General features: G+C 40.7%; 1 protein-coding gene across 1 annotated transcript in view; it reads left to right on the top strand.

Annotated features, from left to right (window-relative positions):
• The window catches only part of LOC126474839 (gamma-aminobutyric acid receptor alpha-like), a 274065-nt gene that overhangs the window by 51312 nt on the left and 199145 nt on the right, over positions 1 to 23608 (top strand). The window contains exon 4 of the mRNA XM_050102317.1: positions 5166 to 5389. Within this exon, the coding sequence (XP_049958274.1) occupies positions 5166 to 5389 (224 nt within the window). The remainder of the gene's footprint in view (positions 1 to 5165; positions 5390 to 23608) is intronic.

Below are 23608 nucleotides of genomic sequence, written 5' to 3'. Positions count from 1 at the left end.
GATATAGTACCCAGTCCATCATTCCTGGTTGTCAGCAATATGGAGGGGGGGGGGGCAGTCAGGTTGGTGTCCCACCTCTGTTTCAGCCGTCTCCAAACACGTCTTTGCTCGTCATCTGGACTCAGTTCGATGCGAGGCTCATCACTGAAGACAGTTCTACTCCATTCAATGAGACTGCATGCCGAATTGGCCAGACACCACTGAAAAACGGATTGTTGGTGTAAGAAGTCAGTGGTTGTCGAAGGAAGTGGCACCGTGACAGTCCCAGTTCTGCAAGTTGCCTATTAATGGTCTTTGTGGTCTCTGAAGAACCATTTACACATCGGATCAACGATAATGATGAATCCGGTGCTCTAAGTGTCTCTGTTATAACTGCTCGTTCATCATGTTCTGTCGCCCCTCTACGTGGACCGCTTCCTTCTTCATGCTGTGTTCGGCCACGGTTCACACATTCCTGGCAACATCGTCGGATAGTGGCGTCGCTCCTGTTCAGATGTCAAGCGATTCGCCGAATACTCCAACAGGATTCTCTGAGACTACCCACACGTTCTCTCTAAAATGCTGACACCTGCATATATTGTTCACGCGTGTGTCTACGAGGCACAGTGTCTGTCCACCCAAGAACATGGAATGAAACTTGCAAATATGTTATGCCCTGGTATGGACATGCCCCCTGTTTACTATCCTTGCCAGCTTCGAGTTGGAACTACGCTGCAGTATCACATTCATCCACTGGCCGCCAAAGTTTACAATTTTGCTTTTTCCGTCGCTACGTTTATGAATATCGAAATTGGTATTTCTAACGGATCTAATAAAGTATGATTGGCCACAGTGCGACTTGGTGCCGCTAAAGACAATTGTAGCCTCTTTTGGTGGGAAGACGTTACGGGACCAAACTGCGTAGGTCATCGGTCCTTAAGCTTACACACTACTTACTCTAAGTTAAACTAACTTAACGCTGTGGACAACACACACACATTCCCGATGGAGGATTCGAACCTCCGAAGGGGGGAGCTGCACTGACCGTGACAAGACGCCTCAGACCACGTGGCCACCCCGCACTGTTGCCTCTCTTCGTTGCCAAAATTAAGGCATCATCAATTCTAGAGGTTGTGCTACACAGTACTAAAGTGATGGCTCCCTGTTCTCGTTTATTATGCAACAAACTGAAAGGAAGGAAACTCAAACTGCATTTCTACTGGTGGTTAAAATTTCCATAGCCCACAAAAGCTGAGCTTTATTAAATAGAGACCAAACGGAATAAAGGAAAAACTGTTGAAACCATGCCTTTAGAGTACTCAGTATTACGATCGTAAAAGGAGACCACTGAGAAAATTGAAATGACATGAAAGTGGAAACATGTGAATTTACAATAGTGTGTTAAAAAATGAGGCAAAAATTATGCTACGAAACGAGGTGATATACATCAACAATTTGTCAATGTAAGTTCCAGTGGAAGAGAAAATATTCTAGGAGGGAAAGTGAGAGAGATTGTAATGTGCAACCCAGTTCTGATGAGACAGGATGTATAATGTGTCCTAAAATGAAAATACTGCCACAGAACCGAAAGACATGAATAAGTCTGATACAGTAATTAAGGAGATAAAACACCGAATACCATAAGTCTCCTATTCACACTGCAGAAGAGATGCGCTTTGCCCGTTCCGCCTACGGATTAAGTCAGCTCTGTATTCAAGTATGAGAAAGTGTTCAAAATGTTTGCGTAGCATATCTGTATCTCTAGGACTATCTGAGGTGGAACACGGACCCGAGAACGAGCTCGGTATGCCGCTACTTGGGAGTGGGAAACAGCCTAAAAATCACATCCACGCTGGACGCCACAACGACCCCACTTCGTTAATCCACAAGGCAGGTTCGATCTGTCGCGCATTTACCTCTTCAACCGGGAAGCGGTCGCGTCAGCGCATACTGCTAACCGGCCAGATGACTTGGATGAGGTCTTACGACAGTTAAAAGACTGACGAGTCTAAAACAGCGTCGAAGTAACTTCGCTGCGTTGTGTCCCGTTGGTTAGCATAAACGTTGCTTATTTTGCCCTCCATTATAAGGTAGCTCAGTTACTGCTTTTGACACCAAGGCATGCAGGATTTTACAAAAACGCCCCACTGGTAATGCGCACATTTAAATTTCGGTCGCTGCTACAAAAATATATAGTCAACGATATATAGGATAGATAAGCAAACATCGTACAACGGTATTCAGAAGTTCATCGTGGATAATGAAGGCGTTACACGTAATTGGCTGGCTGACTGTATGACAGACTTGGGGAGAGATTCCTCGTAACAGCAGATATAATACGAAAAGGCAAGAGACTTGTTATCGCAATAATTACGGTGAAGATATGAATCAGTACAGAGAGCGGCAGCCAACTTTTCGCCATCAGCTGCAGAAATGAGAAAAGTTTGCCCAGAAGATTATGAATCAGAACAACGCGGCCGTAAGCAGGTGTCACTGGCTACACGAAATCACTGCTAACACAGCACGTGGGCGTCTGCATGCTTACATCACAAAACGTAAATGCTGGAGGAACACATACGAAGAAATATACACTCCTACAGCTTCAGACAAAACAATAGACATTTTTCAACGTAACCTTTCAGTATTGGTGGTGATAAAACTCTACCTAAGTAGGAAGATTACCGTCGCTTTGTCATGTCCTACAGCTCCTGCAAGCTACCGTCTTCAATAAATGGTTTCTTAAATTCATGTAGTTCACGAAATTACTAGCACCTGCGTGTTATTGCCGGGTATTAATAACTTCTAGCAGAAGGTTTTCACCAACCGGTAAAATTACAACACAACCGATAACGCAATTTTTTTTTTTTGAACCACTACAGAAGGCACCTATAGAGAGCTTAATAAGCAGTATATAGCTTTTATTTGCTTTCATGACCGAGGATTCGACTGTGGTACTGACTTTCACCTATTCTTTATGATGGAGGGAGCAAATAATCAGTCGAGGGTAGACATTTATATTTATTCAGTACCGACGGCATATCAATAACTAGCCGTGTTTCTGTTGCAATATACATCATCACAACAGTTCTCTTTAGTTAACATGGTTCAGTCTCGCCACGTCATTATGGGAAGGGAGAGGGGAGCGCAGACCTGGCTTCAATATAATTTTATGCTAACACACAGCTATACCTAAACCCATGCTTATTACATCCAACTGCTATAGATGACTCAGAACAAGTTCGGCAAAGACACAGCAAGCAAACTAGGTCAGGGCGGAAGAGTGTCTCGCAATTCCTTAGCAAATCAATGGGCATTAAAATTTGATAATTTTCCTTGATGCACGAGTTTAGCCCGTGTATTTTACGTAATGCACAACATTGCCAGCAAATCAAATAGTTATGGGGGAGCACAAGAAACGTTATCACTTCAGTATAATTCCGCACAGGTGGCCAAGTTGCTGTAGCCAACAGAAATCCCGACAAATACGGACACGCAGGATAATTCCTTCTCTATCTTACACTCACCCACTACCATATGGTTATTCACTGGTCTACTACACGTTATCAGATCGAAACTGCACTTTATCAATGTGGCGGTTGCTCCAACCGACCACGTGGTGCGAAAGCAACTTCACAAAGAAAACATATAGAAAATAAATAAAATTCCCCAAAATATTACTATAAATGAAAGACCACGTTTAAATACATTAAATGAGTGAACTTCCGTTACACACAGAGCACTAATACGTCAGTGAGCCTTAGTCCCATGGTGCGTGGCCTGACCAAGGCACAAACGCAAAATTCTACTGAAATTTGAATAAATTATGAAAATAAATTCCGTTATGGGGGTTTAGCGGTAATCTCACACCTGATTTCAACATCTGGTCTTCATTACTGAGCCGATTTAAGACAATTTAATACCTTTATAACATTACCAAAATCAAGAGCTGCGTCTCCACGTCTGTTCAGTGCCGTAACCGAGGAGCAAGGGGACCTCCGGACACCTCGCCTAACCGTTCTTAGTTCAAAAGGTGGTGGAGGGTGGTGGAGGGGATGGTTCACCAACCTAATAAGAGCCAATACTCGAGCCTTCGTAACCTCTCTGACCTGATTCGCACACCATCTTTGTCAAACTTGTTCACGTTTAGGGGTCGTTACTATTCTACCACAGAACGACTCTACACATGCAATGCTAGGACCTCTACTATCTCATACTATCTCATTCATACAGTCCAAGGTTACATACGGGAAAGGATACAAGGAAACGTGGCACACACGAAATAAAATGAATACATAAATGAATAAATAAACACCACTTGAACCATTCACTTCTGCAGAGTCAAAACAGTCTGGCTATAGTTCTCCTGCATCGGAATTTATTGGAAAAATGTGGAACGGGACAACAAGTTCATTTTCAGTTTCAAATATTGTCAGAATAAATGTAATCAGTTACCTGAGAAATATATTCACAAGCTGAAAGATGCTGTTAAATTGTTATTTGAAAACTATGACACAGGTCTGGTGGTAACAACAATTAGTTTTATCAGACCTGACAATGGTTGATTAATATGCATCAATTTAATTGGTGTAGTCATCCAACACAGTCGTGCTATAGAGGGAAAAAACAAAGCATTGTGATTAGATAGCATGTGGTCTTGGACATTTTGCTGAGGCTGACTCACCAGTGAACTGCTGATTAGGTGACGAGAATCTGCCACCGCGTGACGTCGATTGTCTAGCGTAGCTCTTCCGGGGATTAAAAGCTAGCCACCATTGAACAGTCCAGTTCGCGAAGATGACAGACCAGTCCTAGAAGAACTGTTATGGCAAACGCATTCTTATTCTTCCTCAGACGATCACAGTATCATCTGCGTACAATGTTACAGGCAGACAATTTTCAGTACAGCCGTGGCATACACAATATAATGGCTTGGACCGAATACTGACCCTTGTCGTTAACCTGCACAGATGAGGCACCCCATCAATTCGCGGCTATGTGTGGTGACCTTTATCAGGAGTACTTGGGTCTCACACTGAGCCTAGCTGTATATTCTTTGGGGTGTTGCCAAAAGAGTTACTTTTTTTAAATTAACATGTATCTTCACAGGTCTCTTTCGCGCCAGAGTTGGCTTAATTTAGGTGCGAATGTAATGGCTCGGCTAACCTGGTGCCTCTGGTACTGTGCAGACGTATTCGATGGACTGCTACTTCCGGCAGTCGTGGGTGGACCGGCGGCTGGCGTTCACTGGGGGATCCAAGGAGACGCTGGCGCTGAGCATCTCGATGCTGGCGCGCATCTGGAAGCCGGACACGTACTTCTACAACGGCAAGCAGTCCTACCTGCACACCATCACCACGCCCAACAAGTTCGTGCGGCTCTACCGGGATGGGCGCGTCCTCTACTCCTCCAGGTGAGACGGACCCGCTCTCTCACAGTTGATCAACTCCAGCCATAAGACTGCAAAGTATTTCGCCGCCTCTTCATGCGATCGCCTCGCGGTTGCATTGGAAGGGAGTGTGTGGGAGGTATTTTCAAAAACGTGACGTACGTAATGATTGAAATATCTTGACGGTGTTCTTGGGAACAAAAAGCCAAATTTCTGTAATGTAACTTTCGGATCAAGACCAGAAATAGTGTATGTGTGGACATAAATAATCTTTCCATTCTCACATGATAGGTATCTGGAAACGCATTCTTGAAAGGTATTCAATGACATTAGCCGCATTTGGACATCGAAATGAACCAAGGGCACCAGTTGAAAACTAGTAACTGGCCGTAACTATCTCAGCCTTGCGAGCACACTTCCAATCCCACCCAGATTCTCAGCCCGTTGCACACGACAGGTGTGGCGTCAGCTACCATTGAACCCCTCGTTCGTCATTCGGTTGAGGCGACCACACACGATGAGCGGGGCTTCCGGATTGGAGTCGCGGTCGGGCACAAGTTCTCATGTGTTGACATTGATTCATTTCAATGCCCAAATGTGGCTAGTGTCATTGAAAACCTTTCAATAATATATGCATAGCCGCTGGATCACATAACATGTCTGTTCCTTTGGACTTGTCCGAGAGAACAGAAACCGTTTATATGTTAAAAATGAAATTCCTCCAGCTGTATTAAGGTGTTTCTATAATTAACAACTAGTTTCGATGTTGTTACATCATCATCTTCAGGCCCATATTTGCTGACAGCAACCGTATGTGTCTAACACTAGTAGTCAGTGGTGAGATAGGCGTGTTCCATGCTGAAGGCCTTCCGCTGACTACTGGTCGAATGTTCACGTGCTACTGTCGTGAGCATCTACAGAGAGAGATAGGACAGTAAAATTACCACTAGGTGCTAAATGGTCGGATTTAACGACTATTCACAGAACGTAAAATAGAGTACATGGTGATCCGTGGCATCTCTGCCGAAACAGCACAATGGTGGTGCACGCACAAGTGTTCCAGAGCACACCTTTCATTGTATATTATTGAACCCGGAGCTCCATAGCAGACCACCCGTAAGTGTTGACATGTTGATTCAACGACATCATCAAGATTGCATTGGGCAGGGGACCAGCGAAATTTGACCGTCAATCAATGGAAATGTGTCGGCTATTTTGGTGAATTACATTTTTGCTATACTAGATCGATGGTTGTCGTCACAAACTTTGTTATCTAGGTGAACGGCGGCTCGAAATGTGCCACGCGCCACGGACGCAGGCTGGTGCGAGCAGCATTATGCTGCGGGAGACTTTCTCCTGCGCTTGCATGAGTCCTGTGGTGGTGATCGAACACACGCTGACAGCTGTAAACCACCCTCATCTCTTCATGATTGATGCCTTCCCCGAGGGCGATGTCAGCTGTCAGTGCTACAATGGTTCGAGAAGCATTATAGTGAACGCACGTTGACGTCTTGAAGACCTCCTGATATGTAGAATCAGTGATGTATTTCGTTCCAAAGACGGACAGACAAACTATTACAGAGGTGTTCGTAACGTTTTGGCTCATCAGTGTGTCTCCTTTGGCTTCCCACTGACTACTAGTGTTAGACAAATACGGTTGCTGTCAACAAGTATAGGCCTGAAGACGATGTTGCAAAAACACAGAAACATGTTGCCAATAAAACAAATACCTTAATACAGCTGGAGAAATTTCGTCATTTTTAACATATATTCGTTTCAATTACGGATATACGAAGAAACCATTTATGTATGTACATACGTGAAGGTTTTGGGCAAAGTAGGAAATACAGATGCAGGAGTGAAGACTCGGTTTTAAAGTTCACTGGACAATGTGCTCACTGGAAACCAAGTACACCGTCGTGTTGGGAAAGGACGGAGAAGCAAAAATCATCACGCCCATTTTCAGTGAAACTGACTAAGCATTAAGTTTAATCTATTGAGGGAAGCCAAAGGAGACACACTGATGAACCAAACCATTATGAACACCTCCGTAATAGCTTGTTTGTCCGTCTTTGGAGTGAAATACATCACTGATTCTACATTTCAGGAGGTCTCCAAGACATCGACGTGAGTTCACTATAATGCTTCTCAAACCACTGTAGTACGGTTCTGGTTCTGACACACGGACAGTTATACTGCTGGTAGTTGACATCACCCTCGGGGAAGACATCAAGCATGAAGGGGTGAGGGTGGTTCGCAGTGCCGTCGGTTACTACCAGAGGACTCATGCAGGCGCAGGAGGAAGACTTCTACAGCATAATAGCGCTCCCAGCAACCTGCGTCAGCGGCGCGTTGCACCTTTCGAGCCGCCGTTCACCTAGATAACGACGTTTGTGAAGACGACCATCGACCTAGTATAGCACAAATGTAATTCACCCAAAGAGCCGATACATTTCCATTGATTGACGGTCGAATTTCGCTGGTTCCCTGCCCAATGCCATCGCAAGTGATGATGTCGTTGGATCAACATGTCAACACTTACGGGTGGTCTACTATGGTGCTCCATGTTCAATAATGCACAATGAACGCTGTGCTCTGGAACACTTGTGCGTGCACCAGCATTGTGCTGTTTCGGCAGAGATGCCACGGATCACCATTACTTTACAGAACAGACAAGCCTCCGAACACAGCGTTCTGTGAAGAGTCGTTAAGTCCGACCATTGAGCACCTAGTGGTAATTTCACTGTCCTTCTATCTCTTTCTGTAGATACTCCCGACAGTAGCACGTGAACATTCGAGTAGTTTCACTGTTAGATATTCACCGATAGGCTCTGCGTAATAATAATACTCCCTTTGTCAGAGTCGTTTATCTCAATGGATTTCCCATGTGCAGCCCACATCTGCGCTAGGGTGATCCCCTGACCATGTCTGCTCCGCTTACACACTTTTGGTGCCATGTCACGTGCCCACAACGTCACCAGGCTGCGTCCAACGTCACGGTGGGCAGTGGTCGTAATGTTTTGGCTTATAAGTGTAACTGCAGATAGCTGGATGGCAGTCTGAATCACCACCCACACGAGTGTGAGTGTAGTGTCTTAACCGTAGTACCAACACGCTCTTTCGCAAACAAGTGACTCATGCTAGGGAAAGTGACGCTGATGTGTTCAACTCGAACATTTGAATTGTAACAGCTAATGTACCAAAGAGAGGAAGCAGGATTCGGGTGTAACGTCTCGTTATCATTTGGGATCTTGCATTGGAGAAGGTTGGGGAACGATATTCATCACGTCCTTCTCAAAGGAAGGAGTCTGGTATTTATTGAAAGAGGTTTACGAAAACTACGGAAAATTTAAACATGGGTGTCCGATGACAGAACTGAGAATTGGTTGTGTTAACATTTGCGCCACATCGCACTGTAGGATGGTCTAGGATATGGTAAGATATGTATGGAGAGTTGAACTAGTTATCTCTATGCGACTAGCGTGCCGTAACAATTCCATCACCTTGTTTGGGAGAATCGGACAGAGATGTTTCTACGCTATGACTACTTAAATGTGAGTAGGCTTGTTAGGTAAAGAACCGTGAATGATGTTCTTACTGTAGTGTTCAGTCCAAATACTAGTTTGATATACCTCTCTACCCTTGTCTGTACTACGCTATACCTTCATCTCTGCAATACTATTCCAATCTACACTGACTCGCACCCTCTTACTGTTGTCGAGCCTTAGCTTTCCCCCACATTTCTGCCCCTCGCCCTTCCATATGTTCACTGCCGACAGTTCCCTCTCTTACTGAATTAACGATTCCTTGATACCCCACGATGTTCCCTGTTAACCTGTCCATTCTTTTACTCAAGTACTTTTACTCAACTACCTCAAGTACTCAGTTCAGCACCTCTACATTAGTTATGATTTATGACCTTCTTATCATCAACATTCTTCTGTAATATCACACAAATGCTGCTATGCTATTCTTATATGTCTTTTTTTTTCTCCATGTTTATCTTCTACGTACAGTTAAACCCGAACAAACACTTTCACAAAAGACTTCCTCAAAGGTAAATTTATAATCGAATCCTTATGTATTTCTCTTTTTGAGAAAAAGCTTTCTTTGCTACTGTCGGTGTGTATTTTGTATTCTTTTGCCTCCCCCATCGCTAGTTATTTTGCTGCCCTAAAAGCTAATCTCGTCTATCTCTTTTAGTGTCTCATTTCTTAATCTACTTTAATTCCCTCAGCATATTTTTTGAGTCACCAGTATTGTGCATGGCTTGATGAGGCCTGCTGAGAATTACTCTTCTGAGACAACATTCTAATCTCAGAGTAGCAATTCCAACCTAATTCTTCAGTTATTTGCTGGACGTATTTCAATCTCTGTTTAACCCTACAGTTCTTACCCTCAATCTCTGTTTTCCCCTAAACTTCCTACCCTCTACCGCTCCCTCTAGTACCATAGAAGATGACGTAACAGACGTCCTATTATCCTGTCCCTCGTCCTTGTCAGTGGTTTCCACTTATTCCTTTACTCTCCGATTCTGCGGAGAACCTCCTCATCCCTCATCTTACAATCCACCTAATTACAACACTGATCTGCAGCGTCACATCTGAAATGCTTCGATTCTCTTCTGTTCCAGGTGTTTGCACAGTCCATGTCTCACACCATACAATGCTATCCTCAAAATGTACATTCTCATAAGTTTCTTCCTTAAATTAATGCCTATGTTAGATACCAATAGACTTCTCTCGGCCAGGAAAACCCTTTTTTCCAGTGCTAGTGTTCTTTTTATGTCCTCCTTGCTCTGTCCATCATGGGCTATTTTGTTAGTAGAATTCCTTAATCTCGTCTACTTCATGATCCTAAGGTCTGATATTAAGTTTCTCGCTGTTCTTATTTCTGCTGCTTCTCATTACTTTCGTCTCTCTTCGATTTAATCTCAATCCTTATTCTGTACTTCATTCCATTCAAAAGATCCTGTAATTCTGTTTTACTTTCACTCAGGACAGCAATGTCATCAACGAATCGTATCGTTGATGTCCTTACAGGCTGAATTTGTTATGCCATTCTTGAGCCTTTCTTTCATTTCCATCATTGCTTCTTCGATATACAGGCTGAACAGAAGGGGCGGTAGACTACATCGCTGTCTTACAGCCTTTTTAATCTGAGCACTTTGTTCTTGGTTTTTCGAGTGTTATTGTTCCCCGCTGGTTCTTGGGTTATTACCCGTCTTTCCCTATAGCTTACCCCTATTTTTCTCAGAATTTCAAACATCTTGCACCATTCGACATTGTCGAACGTTTATTCCAGGTGGGCACGTCCTGTAAACGTGTCTTTGTTTTTCTGCAGTACTGCTTCCATTATCAACCGAAAAGTCAGAACTGCTTTTCCGATGCCTTTAACTTTTCCTGAAACCAAACTAACCGTCATTAATGCGTCCTCAATTTTCTTTTCCATTCTTCTGGATATGATTCTTGTCAGCAACTTCGATGCATGAACTGTTAAACTCTCTGTTGATAATTCTCGCACTTGTCTACTCTCGAAATCTTCGTAATTGTATGAACCACGTTTTTCTGGAAGTCTGATGGTACATCGCCAGTCTCATACATTCTTCGTACCAACGTGAATAGTCGAAAATGATTCAAATGGCTCTGAGCACTATGGGACTTAACATCTGAAGTAATCAGTCCCGTAGAATTTAGAACTACTTAAACCTAACTAATCTAAGGACATCAAACACATCCATGCCCGAGGCAGGATTCGAACCTGCGACCGTAGCGGTAGAACGGTTCCAGACTGAAGCGCCTAGAACCGCTCCGCCACAGCGGCCGTCCGTGAATAGTCCTTTTGCTGCCACTTTCCCAACGATTCTAGAGATTCCGACGGAATCTTATTTGATTTTAATTCATCTGAAGCTGTTTTAAGTTCTGATTCTGGTACTATACCCGCTATCTGTTGCCTGTAGATTCCTGTTCCTTCTTTAAGGTCATCAATCGAGTCCTGCCTCTCACAGAGTCCTTCAATGTAATCTTTCTGACTTACCGATCTCTCCCATGCATGTAACAGTTGACTTACCATTGCACTCTTAACGTTACCTCCCTTGCTTTCAGTTCCTTCTGATATTATTTTGAATTCCTGTATGCTGAGTCAGTCCTTCCGACAATCAGTTCTTTTTCGATATCGTCACATTTTTCATGCAGCCATTTCGTCTTTCCTGCTCTTTGTATTTATTTCGTTCCTAAGTAACTTCTATTTCGGTATTCCTCAATTTACCCGTACATTTCTGTACTTCCTTCTTTCGACGATGATTTCTTCGTAATTACCTTCCTTTTACCTATGTTTTTCTTTCCAACTTCTGTGACTGCCCTATCTAGAGATGTCCATTCCTCTTTAACTGTACTGCCCACTGAGATATTGCTTAATGCTGTATCTATAGCCTTACGTAACTTGAAGCGTATCTCGTCATTCCTTGGTACTTCCGTACCCTATTTCTTTGCGTCTCTGACTAGTCTGTTAAACTTCAACCTAGTATTCATTACTACTAAATTGTGATCACAGGCTGTATCTGTTCCTGGGTACGCCTTACAATTCAGTACCTGTTCCGGTGTCTCTACCTGACCACGATATAACGTAACTGGAATCTCCCCATGTCTCCCGGCGCTTTTTAAGTATACCTCCTCCTCTTGCTATTATTAGCAGAGCGTTAGCTGTCACTAGCTGAAATTTATTGCAGAGCTCAATTAATCTTTCTCCTCTCTCATTCCTACTACCAAGCCCATATTCTCCCGTAACCCTTTCTTGTACTTCCTCGCCTATGACCGAATTTGAATCCCCCATGACTATTACATCATAATCTACCTTTACATACTGAATTACCCGTTCAATATTCTAGTATGTTTTCTCTGTATCTTCATCTTCGGCTTGTGACGTCGGCTTGTATACCCGAAATCTAGTCACTCTCTTCCCACTCATAACGTATTAATACCACTTTCTGCTAGTGTTGATATTACTTTACCCTGATATGACCAGAGGTACTTGTCTTCTTTCCATTTCTCTTCACTGACACCCATCGTATTTAGACTTCCCTTTTCAGATTTTCTATCTTTCTTACCATGTTCAAACCCATTACATTAAACGCACCGACATGTAGAATGTTATCCTTTCGTTGGTTATTCAGTCTTTTTTACATGGTCGCCTCCCCCTTCGCAGTTCTCTCACCGACCCGAATGAGGGACTAGTCTGGAATCTTTCGCCAGTGGAGAGATCGTCGTAACACTTCATCAGTTACAGGCCACAAGTCCTGGGGGTATACCTTATGTTTCTTCAACGTAGTGATTTCCATTGCCTACTGCATCGTCATGCCGTGGATCATTGCTGATTCTTCCGCATTTCAGGGGCAGTTTCCCACACCATTGGTAAGAGAGTTCCCCGAAGCCCTGTCCATTCCTCCGCCCTCTTTGACAATTCCGTTGGTAGAATGATGGTGACTTCTTACGCATGAAGTATTTGGCTGCCATTGCTGACAATTTTTATTTTAAATTCAAGCCTTTCAGACACTCTGGCTACAATAGTGTACATTAAGTTTTACTGCATCTTCGCTGCAACAGTAGTATTTTCTCCCAGTGGAAACCTGAGGTTCACCTTTATAACTGTTATACTTTTTATCACGTATAAGTGCTGCCAACATTTGGGCATCGCCATGAATAGGTCAGGAAGTCAGTGTAGCAGTGCGCAGAAGCTCGTGGTCACCAGAATGCTCCGGTGTGGTTGGTCTGCTGTATTCCACTATAACTGAAAGTAATCGTTATTTTACATGATAATTATTGAATGATGGTATTACTATTTATTAAAATAGAGAATTTTTCGTAATTGGTAATTTCAATCCATAAAATGAAGCCAAGTGTACAAAGTATGTTTTGAAAACGGTTTATTATTTTTATTTGAATCTTGCATCTAAAATCACAAAAAAATAATTTAAGAGTATTACCATACAAAGAAAAATTTTTCTTCCTCTAGAAATATTTTGTAGCCGCTATCAAGTGCATGTTGAACTGAATATTAATAATGCGTGCATATCATTAATAAACTGTATGCCACTACATGATATGTAAGCTTGATTAATTTTTAGTTCAAAATGCACTTAATAATTCCTATAGAGTCGAAATCATTATTGAGGAAAGTAAATGAACAGTTAACAGTCAAATGGTGGAAATTTCTTTCAAAAATTAACCTACATCATGTACATAGAAATATATCATACCTATGTTGTGCACAGAGACTCCTTCATCCTCCATCAGCAAACTTCTCGTGATTTCGTCTATAATAATGTCAATATGTCACTCATACGTATAGATTTACGATGCATCCAAACATTTCTTGCGATTCCATATTGCTTGCAACTCACATGTATTGGGAACAGAACACCACAGCATTCAGAATGAAATGACATTACTATTTTCTCATTTACACAGAAGTAACTGTAGTATGTGTTACCATATTTACCTCTCTCAATCTGTTTCTAGACTGCGCCATCTTTTGCCTAAAACAGGATATGCTATGCTGTGTCATACCCTCTCTTATGTATAATGCTTACAGGACTTCTCTGCCGATAACCCCATTTGTGTAATAATTTTTTATTTCTAAGTAAATGTGTGATGCCATGTCTCTCAGTCCCGATCTATAAGTAACGAAACCCAAATGTACATATTGTTTTCCAAGGTCGTCTGTGAGCCATCTCTCAGTCAGTTTGAGAGATCGTGCTTCTGTAATTCTAATCTTCTCCTTGTCGATTTCTAGTAAAGTATTCAAGACATCTCCAGGCACTTTTAACTACTGCCCATGTCACAAAAATTTCAGGTACTTCCTAAATATACATACAGATATCATGTATGACCATATCCTTATTTTACCGAATATTTGACATTCGCCCATGTATTATATGAATTTTTCGATATTTACCGTTTTTTCCATATTCTTCCTCATTCCATATGTAAATGTGCCGGTGTGTATATGCTCTAATTACTTACATAGCCAGGTGTGATTTATTATTTTTACTATCCAGCTGTGATGGTGAGTCCAAACCGAGCCAATGTATCTACAAACCATCCTTCTTCCTCCAAATACCAACACTGAGTGGCAAAGCCAATGTAGGAACACACACATCTCTCCCTAATTTTTTTAGAACATTCACAAATATTCTGTATGGTACGATGTATCGCTCTCTCTCTCTCTCTCTCTCTCTCTCTCTCTGTGTAGGTCCATTTTTGAGAGAGAGAGAGAAATAAAGAAAGTGGGAGGGAGAGAGAGAGAGAGAGAGAGAGAGAGAGAGAGAGAGAGAGAGAGAGAGAGAGAGAGAGGAAAGCATATGTCTGTACAAGTCTTAATTTCTCTTATCTTAAATTGCCTGCAAATGTAGGCTCTCAATAGCAGTTTTACGAAAACAGGTTGTCAAATGAATCTACCACTAGCAAGTCCAGTATTACTTTATTGGTTTTGCAAAAAGTCTTCTACTTCGTAAAATGTGTTGCGGTGTTGCACAGCATATCTGCAAGCAACAAAGGGTTTCCTTCTACAGCGTGTTGCAAGGAAGCTGATAAAACACATGGCTTGAACATGACTAGTTTCATCTTCATCGGAGGAATCAACGTGTGGGCATGCTCTCTATGACATCATTTTATCGCATAGCGGCAGAGGCCGATGACATAGTTAGCTTTTTTTCTCTATGACTGTCGCTTATTGCTCAGTGTCATTTGTGTGGCAGGGACGCCCTATCTATTTAAAGTCATATATGAAGCCATACACTAATATTGAGGGAGTTTATGTCTTTGTATTCTGCCTGGTACCTCAGACAATTCTCCCGTCTACTATCAGCGTCCCACCAGGATTGCATTTTATCGCTAAATTTTTCCTGAATTGCCCAGTGTCGTGCCAACGTTAGAAGGAAACTCCAGACTGACCTTACCAATGGGATTATCACAGAAGGATTAGTTGCTTTCCCACTTGAATTTTTATGCATCTTCTAGCAATGTGACACACTCCCTCTTAAATACGCAATAGTTTAGACCACGTTGCGGGTCTTTATTCCACCAGAAGCTCTGGATGGCTTGGATTCCCGCCGTCCATGCAAAATCACGAGTTCCTAGAACTTCATTCTAACTGCCCTAGAGAGAAAGCCGGCGGGTGCAGGAAAGTGACTGGCGTTTAAGCTGCTAGCAATGTTTTTCTGCAGTGCCGTTCACAGCTTTCCGCTGTTGAATGTGTAGACGTCAGTGAGTTACTACTTGTTTGCTGTGGTGGGGTGCTTTTTCCCTGAACGCCATATGCCGTAGCTGTTCCTCTGCTTTTCAAAAAAATGGCTCTGAGCACTATGGGACTCAACTGCTGAGGTCATTAGTCCCGTAGAACTTAGAACTAGTTAAACCTAACTAACCTAAGGACATCACAAACATCCATGCCCGAGGCAGGATTCGAACCTGCGACCGTAGCTGTCTTGCGGTTCCAGACTGCAGCGCCTTTAACCGCACGGCTACTTCGGCCGGCTTTGCTTTTCAGCGAGGTGGTTACAGATATTGCTCATTTCTCAGGGAACATATTTTTTGTAGCGTCGTGCTAGTTCTTAAATACATAGTATCTTTGCTTGAAAGTATCGGAATATAGCTGTGGCTTCGTAATTTCCACAAATATGACAACGACACAGATTCTCAAGGGTCAGGCTAACGTCACAGAGGTGATGGACGCAGACAGTTCACCTATTTACGTAATTCCTACTTTGTTAGTTTGAGGATCAGCAACTAAATACGTCTGTAATTTTCTAATTAATTTGCAGGTAATATTTTTATTAGTGACTAGTTTCGAATTTTTCGTTCATTCTCAAACCAGTACCTATATTAGAAGATACAATGTTATGAACAGTACATGGAATACGATATTTTCATATACTTTGTGTACACAAACTGCAGCAGTGCAATAGATCTTTTCTGACGCACTTGGGTTACGTTTGCAATGTATCACAGACGTAATACATTTGTTTTTACGTAAGACAAATATAACGAATGTTATTTAAATGTATTAAGATTGTCTTGATACATTCAAAATTCAGTAGACGTCTTTAGCTGTTCAGACATAATAATTCGACAGGCGTCTTCAATCGTTTATTGTGTGTCAGTATGTTCTGCCTGTCAGGGATCATAATGTTACCACTAAATACATAGATGCTACATTGGCAAACGTCTCAGACGTTAACGCACTGTTTTATAATTCACAGATATGTCACAAGAAAACTACTTCGCTATATATTTAAATTCAGCCTGTTTGTTCATTAGTTTGTCCGGCTCCGTAATCTTCCGTTTATAGGCACCACGCGTAAAACAGTGAAATATGCATAGTACTCTCAATACCACCCACTGTGTGTTTTTTGTTTCGCAAATTACTGCCAAGAACACTTGTTGTTTGGGCTGATATGTTCCTTGTATCTAACAACAAAATCCGGACCATTTGACCTATATAAAAATGATCACATGTTCCACATAGTAGTCTAAACACACAAGATGCATTATAGTTACCTTTTTAAAGTTTCATGTTTTATTTTCTACCTTAATTGACCAGCAATTCTAAAAGATTATTTGTACTGTTTTGGGACTGTGTGCACAAACTTTTCGGTAATACGGCCATCATATTTTAAGGTAATAAATTTTTTTCCTTCCATACGTATGTGTTTTTTGCTATTGTACTTATTGAGAAGTTGTATAACGAAGTTTCTCTTGAAACCACTGGCTACTGCTGGTTGTGTGAGGATGTACAGCTCTCGTTGTATTTCCGTTTCTTCTAATGGAAGTTTACACCGACGAGCTACCTTAGCAGAGAAACATATTTTTTTTTATAGGGCGGTGGGTGGTTGGAATCATTCCTCATTATCCCATCTGAGTGTGTTGGCTTACCATAAATGGAATATTTCAGTTTTTTCTACCTTTGGTGCTATTAAGTCTAAGAAGCTAATTTTTCTTTCGGACTCTTTCCCTAAAGTGTATTCAGTGCTGTGGTACTGCTGGTTAAAAGTCGAGTGAAGCAGATCCTCCTCCCCTACCTGCTTTGTAATAAATGTATTGTCTACGTAGCGTAAGGGGAGAAAAGAAGGGATGAAGTTAAAAAAAATTGAAGAATGGAAAATGCATAAGCAAAAGTTTGAGGAGCTAGATATATTGCTGAGCGAGCAATCTCAATTTAAATTCATAATTTTTTTGTTCTTTTGAAAGAATGATTCAGTAAAGCAGTTAGCTTACGACATATCACTATTGATTAAAACAGTGCAATAATATCTCAGACATTTACCAATATAGCATACATGTATTTAGTGGTAATATTGTGATCTATGAGAGACAGAGCATGTGAACAGATAATAAACAGCTGGAGGGGCTTGTCAATTTTTTATGTCCAAACATAAAATTGGAATGTATCAAGGCAACCGTAATAAATTCAAGTAACATGTATTGTACTGATCTGATGTAAAAAGAAACGTTTCATATTCAGTGAAACGTTGCAAATGCAGGTACGTCACAAAAGATGTCTTTCACTGCAGTAATCTGTGCACACAAAATGATTAAAAATGTTGTATTTTATGCTTTGAGAAACAATAAAAAGTTCGAAACGATTCGTAGATTAAAATATTACTTGTTGCTCTGAGGAAATCCTTAATTAAGCAATTACAATTCACTAAGACGTGTTTATAAACTAACACTTTCGAAAAAAAACTAATAACTCACAAGAATCAAATGTAGAGATAGTGTCACGGTCTTCTGAACGTGTGTTCTGTACCACTGTGCTATACGCATTGTATCTTTGGTGGGAAACATCACAATGTTCCTGTAGTGTTACAACAACCCCTTTCGCTCCTGGTGGTAGATTAATTACAGAACTACAGAGTAGCCAATGGTCTGACATTAATTTTGACTCTGTTTGGAAATTACTGTAAATGAACGGTCGCCAGGTCACTCTTGACTTTCAAACTATATCACGTTACTATTGTAGCATGTTGGCGGGCGTGGACAGTCGCAAAGGCTGTGCCTCGCACTCATTATCAAAACACAATGATCACCCAGAAAAACTGCAGTAATGGACAAAAGCAAACTTGCAAATACTTTATGAAATTAATTACTAAATTTTCTGAATATGAAATGGTGTTAACTCTACTACTTTGACAAATTATTGGTCAATAATCAGCACTTAATCGGCAAGTCAAAAAAAAACTGACTCTTTTGTTCACTTTCATTTAAAGTATTAATCAATTCAATAAACTTCACTCTGCTTATCATTTACTTTCAGTGCATTAATGATGAACTCGGTTGATTGCGGATACGGAGAGGATCCTGTCAGGTAGTTATTACTGAAGATTACTCACCTTCACACACACAAGTTGCTAAAGTATTTGTTATTGAACGATCCTAACTAACACACCAAGTCTTTCACAATTGTAGATCATAAACTGATTGTATCTAACTTCATAGCGATGCGGTCGGTGCGGTGACGTGCATTATACTTGACTTCTTAGCAACAAATAATCCTGACCTAATAGTGGGCATTGTGACGAAAGCACGCCAAATTTAAAAGAACGCAAAATCCATAAGATTGCCAAAGTTTGACAGAAGTTCGAAACATAGCACGATCTTCAGTGAGAGATGTTATTAATAATTTCCACAACGAAAATCTGTCTCGGAATCTGGCAGAAACCCCAAAGAGATTCTGGTCATACATAAAGCACACCAGCGGCAAGACGCAACCAGTACCTTCACCGTGCGTTAACAACGGTGAAGTCACTGATGACAGTGCCACTAAAGCAGAGTTATTAAACACAGGTTTCCGAAAATCCTTCATCAAAGAAGACGAAGTAAATATTCCTAAATTCCAATCAAGAACAACTGCCAAGATGAGAAACATAGAAGTAGATGTCTTCGGAGCTACGCAGCAGCTTAAATCACTTAATAAACGCAAGGCCTCCGGTCCGGATCGTATAACAGTCAGGTTATTTTCAGTGTATGCTGATAAAATAGCTCCATATTTAGGAATTACATACAACCGTTCGCTCACAGAAATATCCGTATCTAAAGACTGGAAAATTGCTCAAGTCACAGCAATACCCAGAAAGGAAAGTAGGAGTAATCCGCTGAATTATAGGCCTATATCACTAACGTCGATTTGTAGTAGGGTTTTGGAACATACACTGTGTTCGAACATTATGAAGTACCTCGAAGAAAACGATTTATTGACACGCAGTCAGCAGGGATTCAGAAAATATCGCTCTTGCGAAACACAACTGGTTCTTTATAGTTGTAATAAGTGCAATCGACAGGGGATGTCATATTGATTCCATATTTTTAAATTTCCAGAAGTCACTCGACACCGTTCCTCACAAGCATATTCGAACCAAACTCGGTGCCTACGGAGTATCGCCTCAGTTGTGCGACTGGATTCGTGATTTTCTGTCAGAAAGGTCACAGTTCGTAGTAACAGAAGGAAAGTCATCGAGTATAACAGAAGTAATATCCGGCGTTCCCCAAGGAAATGTTATAGGCCCTCTATTGTTCCAGATATATATTAACGACATAGGAGACAATCTGAGCAGCCGTCTAAGATTGTTTGCAGATGATGCTGTCATTTACCGTCTTGTAAAGTCATCAGACGATCAAAACACTTGCAAAATTATTTAGATATCTGTATGGTACGAAAAATGACAATTTACCCTGAATGAAGAAAAGTGTGAAGTTATTCACATGAGTACTAATAGAAATCAGCTAAATTTCGGTTATTTGATGAGACACACAGATCTGAAAGCTGTAAATTGAAGTAAATACTTACGGATGACAATTGCAAATAACCAAAATTGATTGGAACGATCACATTGATAATATTGTGGGTAGAGCAAACCAAAGACTGCGATTCAATGGTAAAACACTTAGAAAGTTCAACAGGTCTACTAAAAAAACTCCACACTTGTCCGCCCTATTCTGGAGTACTGTTGTGCGGTGTGGGATCCGCATCGGTTGGGACTGACGGATGACAGCGAAAAAGTACAAAGAAGGGCAGTTTGTTTTGTATTACCACGAAGTAGGGGAGATAGTGTCACATAACGATACGTCAATTGGAGTGGCAATCATTAAAACAAAGGCGTTTTTCGTTGCGACGGGATCTTCTCATGAAATTTCAATCACCAATTTTCTCCTCCGATTGAGAAAACATTCTGTTGCCACCCACCTACATAGGGAGAAATGATCATCACGATAAAATAAGAGAAATCGTGGCTCGCACCGAAAAATTTAAGTGCTCGTATTTCCGGCTTGCCGTTCGAGAGTGGAACGGTAGAGAGACGGCTTGAAGGTCATTCGTTGAACCCTTTGCCAGGCACTTTATTGTGAATAGTGGAGTAATCATGTAGATGTAGATGTAGATGTAGACCTCCCCACGTTATGCATGGCCACCCTGCACGTGGGATCTTGCAGTGAAACAAGTCTTGCATCCCCTCGCAGTGGAATTCCTACTTTCTGTCCGATCCGCTCGCTCGCTACTAACAGTCTGTCGTTACCACCTGACAGACACTGCCCGACTTCGCCGCCCCGCTGCGCCCAGCGACAGTACGACAATAACAATAACATCTTTGGTTTACATAACGATATTCGTGGCCTGGGCCAGTGCGTCTACTACGATACTTTACATTCTCTTATTTTGCACACAGGAAATTATTAAAACATGTGTACATAGAACAATACACAAAACATATTTCTACACTTAATTTAAATGTACATAATTAATAAAGCATGAAAATTCATATATGGGCACTGCGTTGTGTTTCACATTCCCCACGTTTCGTTGATCTATATAAGTAAATAGAGACTCAAGGAAACGTTCAGAACATAACAACCACTCCCTAAACCAACAACTTTTAGTACCATGGAATTCAAATTAAATTAAATATTTGCCATTTTCCGAACCATTACAAAAACAATTATGTACACGAAAACGTTCAACATATAACAACTTTTTCGCCGGCAACTTGCTATAACGCTCGCAATAAAAAACGAAAACTTTTTTTAACTAACCTATTACCAATTGTCATCAGTTAAACAAAATGAGCATTCAGTAATTTAAATTGATTAAGAAATGATCTTTCACTAATTATAATTGATTAAGAAATGAGCATTCACTAATTAAAATTGATTAAGGATTTACCTCACATCATTTGTAACATCTGTGTCCACATAAAAAACATTTGAATTATTATTTACATTTTTTTTTTTTTTTGCACCACGCTATTCACATATGCGCTGCCTACTTATAAGCATTTCTTGTATCAACATCCTTTTCCTGGAGAGCAAAAACAGATTACTGAAGAACTGCCTCGTGCCCGTCCTCATCAGCTTTCATTTTTGTGTGGGTGGCTGCATGTTTTCCACGTCCATAAGCACCACTTTCATAATATTTTTTCTTTTGTCGGGTAATAATTTAGTTTGCTGCACGTTAATTAGCATCCATTTTACAACGTTTGTACCTGCAACTAAAATTACATGTCTGAGTTCATCTGAAGTCACCAGCTACATACATTACACATCTTCTGAAACTGATGACAATGCCATTAATATTCTGATTACAAGTTACATAACAAATACTCACGTATATTATAATACAATTAAAATTTATGTAATAAATACTCATTTAATTAAAGAAAAACATAATGTTCAGTTCTTTCTATTCTCTTATTTTGCACACGGGAAATTATTAAAACATATATACATCACGGTAATATACAAGATATATTTATACACTTGATTTAAATGTACATAATTAATGAAACAAAAATAAGTTTATATGTGGACACCGTGTTTTTGTGTTTCAGCGTCACACAACTTATAATGTAGTGGTGACTTGGAAGGGGCTTATTGATCACGGTGTGTTGTTTCACATGTATATTGCACATTGGGTTGGAAATTGTGAAAATATAAGGCTTATACAATTTTTTATGACATCATTGTATCCAATGCGTTCGTTTCTAGCTTATACACCTAAATGCTATTAGGTGTGACGAGCTCAAGATACGCACTATTATTGGAGACTCTTGGGTTGTTTGTCCTTTGTTAAGCGTTTTATTTCATTTATACACGTTTAAATAGATCTATCGTTCTTTATACCAAGTGAGAGAAAGGAAGATTGGAGTTTAACGTCGCGTCGACATTTAGGTCATTAAAGACGGCACCATGTCGGATTTTATGCACGTCTCTGAGTAATACTTTATGACACTCCAACGACGGTTCTCTTCTGCAAACAACATTATCTTGAGCGAACGATCATCAACATCATCATCACCATCACTTAAAACCCGAATTAGGTTCGGTGAACTTGTTCCGGCCTTAGCGTCTTACTCCATCGCTTTTCTTACCACTTTCTGAAAATATTATAATACTTTTTTGCATGTTTGCCTTGTTGCATTTTGCCAGGTTGTTGGTTTCATGTCTGCTTGTATGTGTAGTTTTTTCTGTTACTGCATGCATTTTAAGATCATTCGTAATACATGCGTTTCTTATTCTATATTCTATTTCGCTTCCTTTAATGATTTAATGAATTTCTCACGTCACCATCAGAGCTACATCGCTCTTGTTTGCTATGCAAACCTCAGATCGATGACGTAGCACTGAAACGGCTAGTGCTTTATAGAACTTCAGTTGCCTGTCTTTACTTGTCTTTCACTTTTATGTTGTGTTTACACAGACATCGTGAAACTATGCTATATCACTTTTTCTGCCTTTATCATAATCAAAAGAAGAATCGCAGCCACTGCGGTTAAAACGACATATTTGTACGATGATTTTGTTTTTAATCACTATTTCTGCTCTTCACGGAATGCCACTACTTTTGCCTTTTCTATAGACATTTTGAAACAATAATTTTGGTCAATTTGGCTGAATTTAAAGGTATTTCTTTTTATCTACTGAAGTGGCTATTAAAGTACAGTCGCCAGCATACTCTAATGTTTTCATATAATGGTGCTTATCCACTTTCATGCCTTTATTTTCCTTCTTCCTTATTCCATTTTTGAAACATTTATATTTCCGTTAGTAAAGTTGGAGAATGACTGCAGCCATGTTTAACTCCTTCGTTAGTTACGATGTCGTTCTTATTTATTCTGTTTCCTATTTCTATAACAAATTTAGTTTTACTGTAGAACGTTCCCATATCAAGTGTCATGGAATTTCATTTTCTTGTAATACT

This window comes from Schistocerca serialis, chromosome 4 (assembly GCF_023864345.2).
Source record: "Schistocerca serialis cubense isolate TAMUIC-IGC-003099 chromosome 4, iqSchSeri2.2, whole genome shotgun sequence".
Classification (NCBI taxonomy): Eukaryota; Metazoa; Arthropoda; class Insecta; order Orthoptera; family Acrididae; genus Schistocerca; species Schistocerca serialis.
The sequence above is the reverse complement of the archived record's forward strand: the minus strand, read 5'-3'. Positions and strand labels throughout refer to the sequence as shown.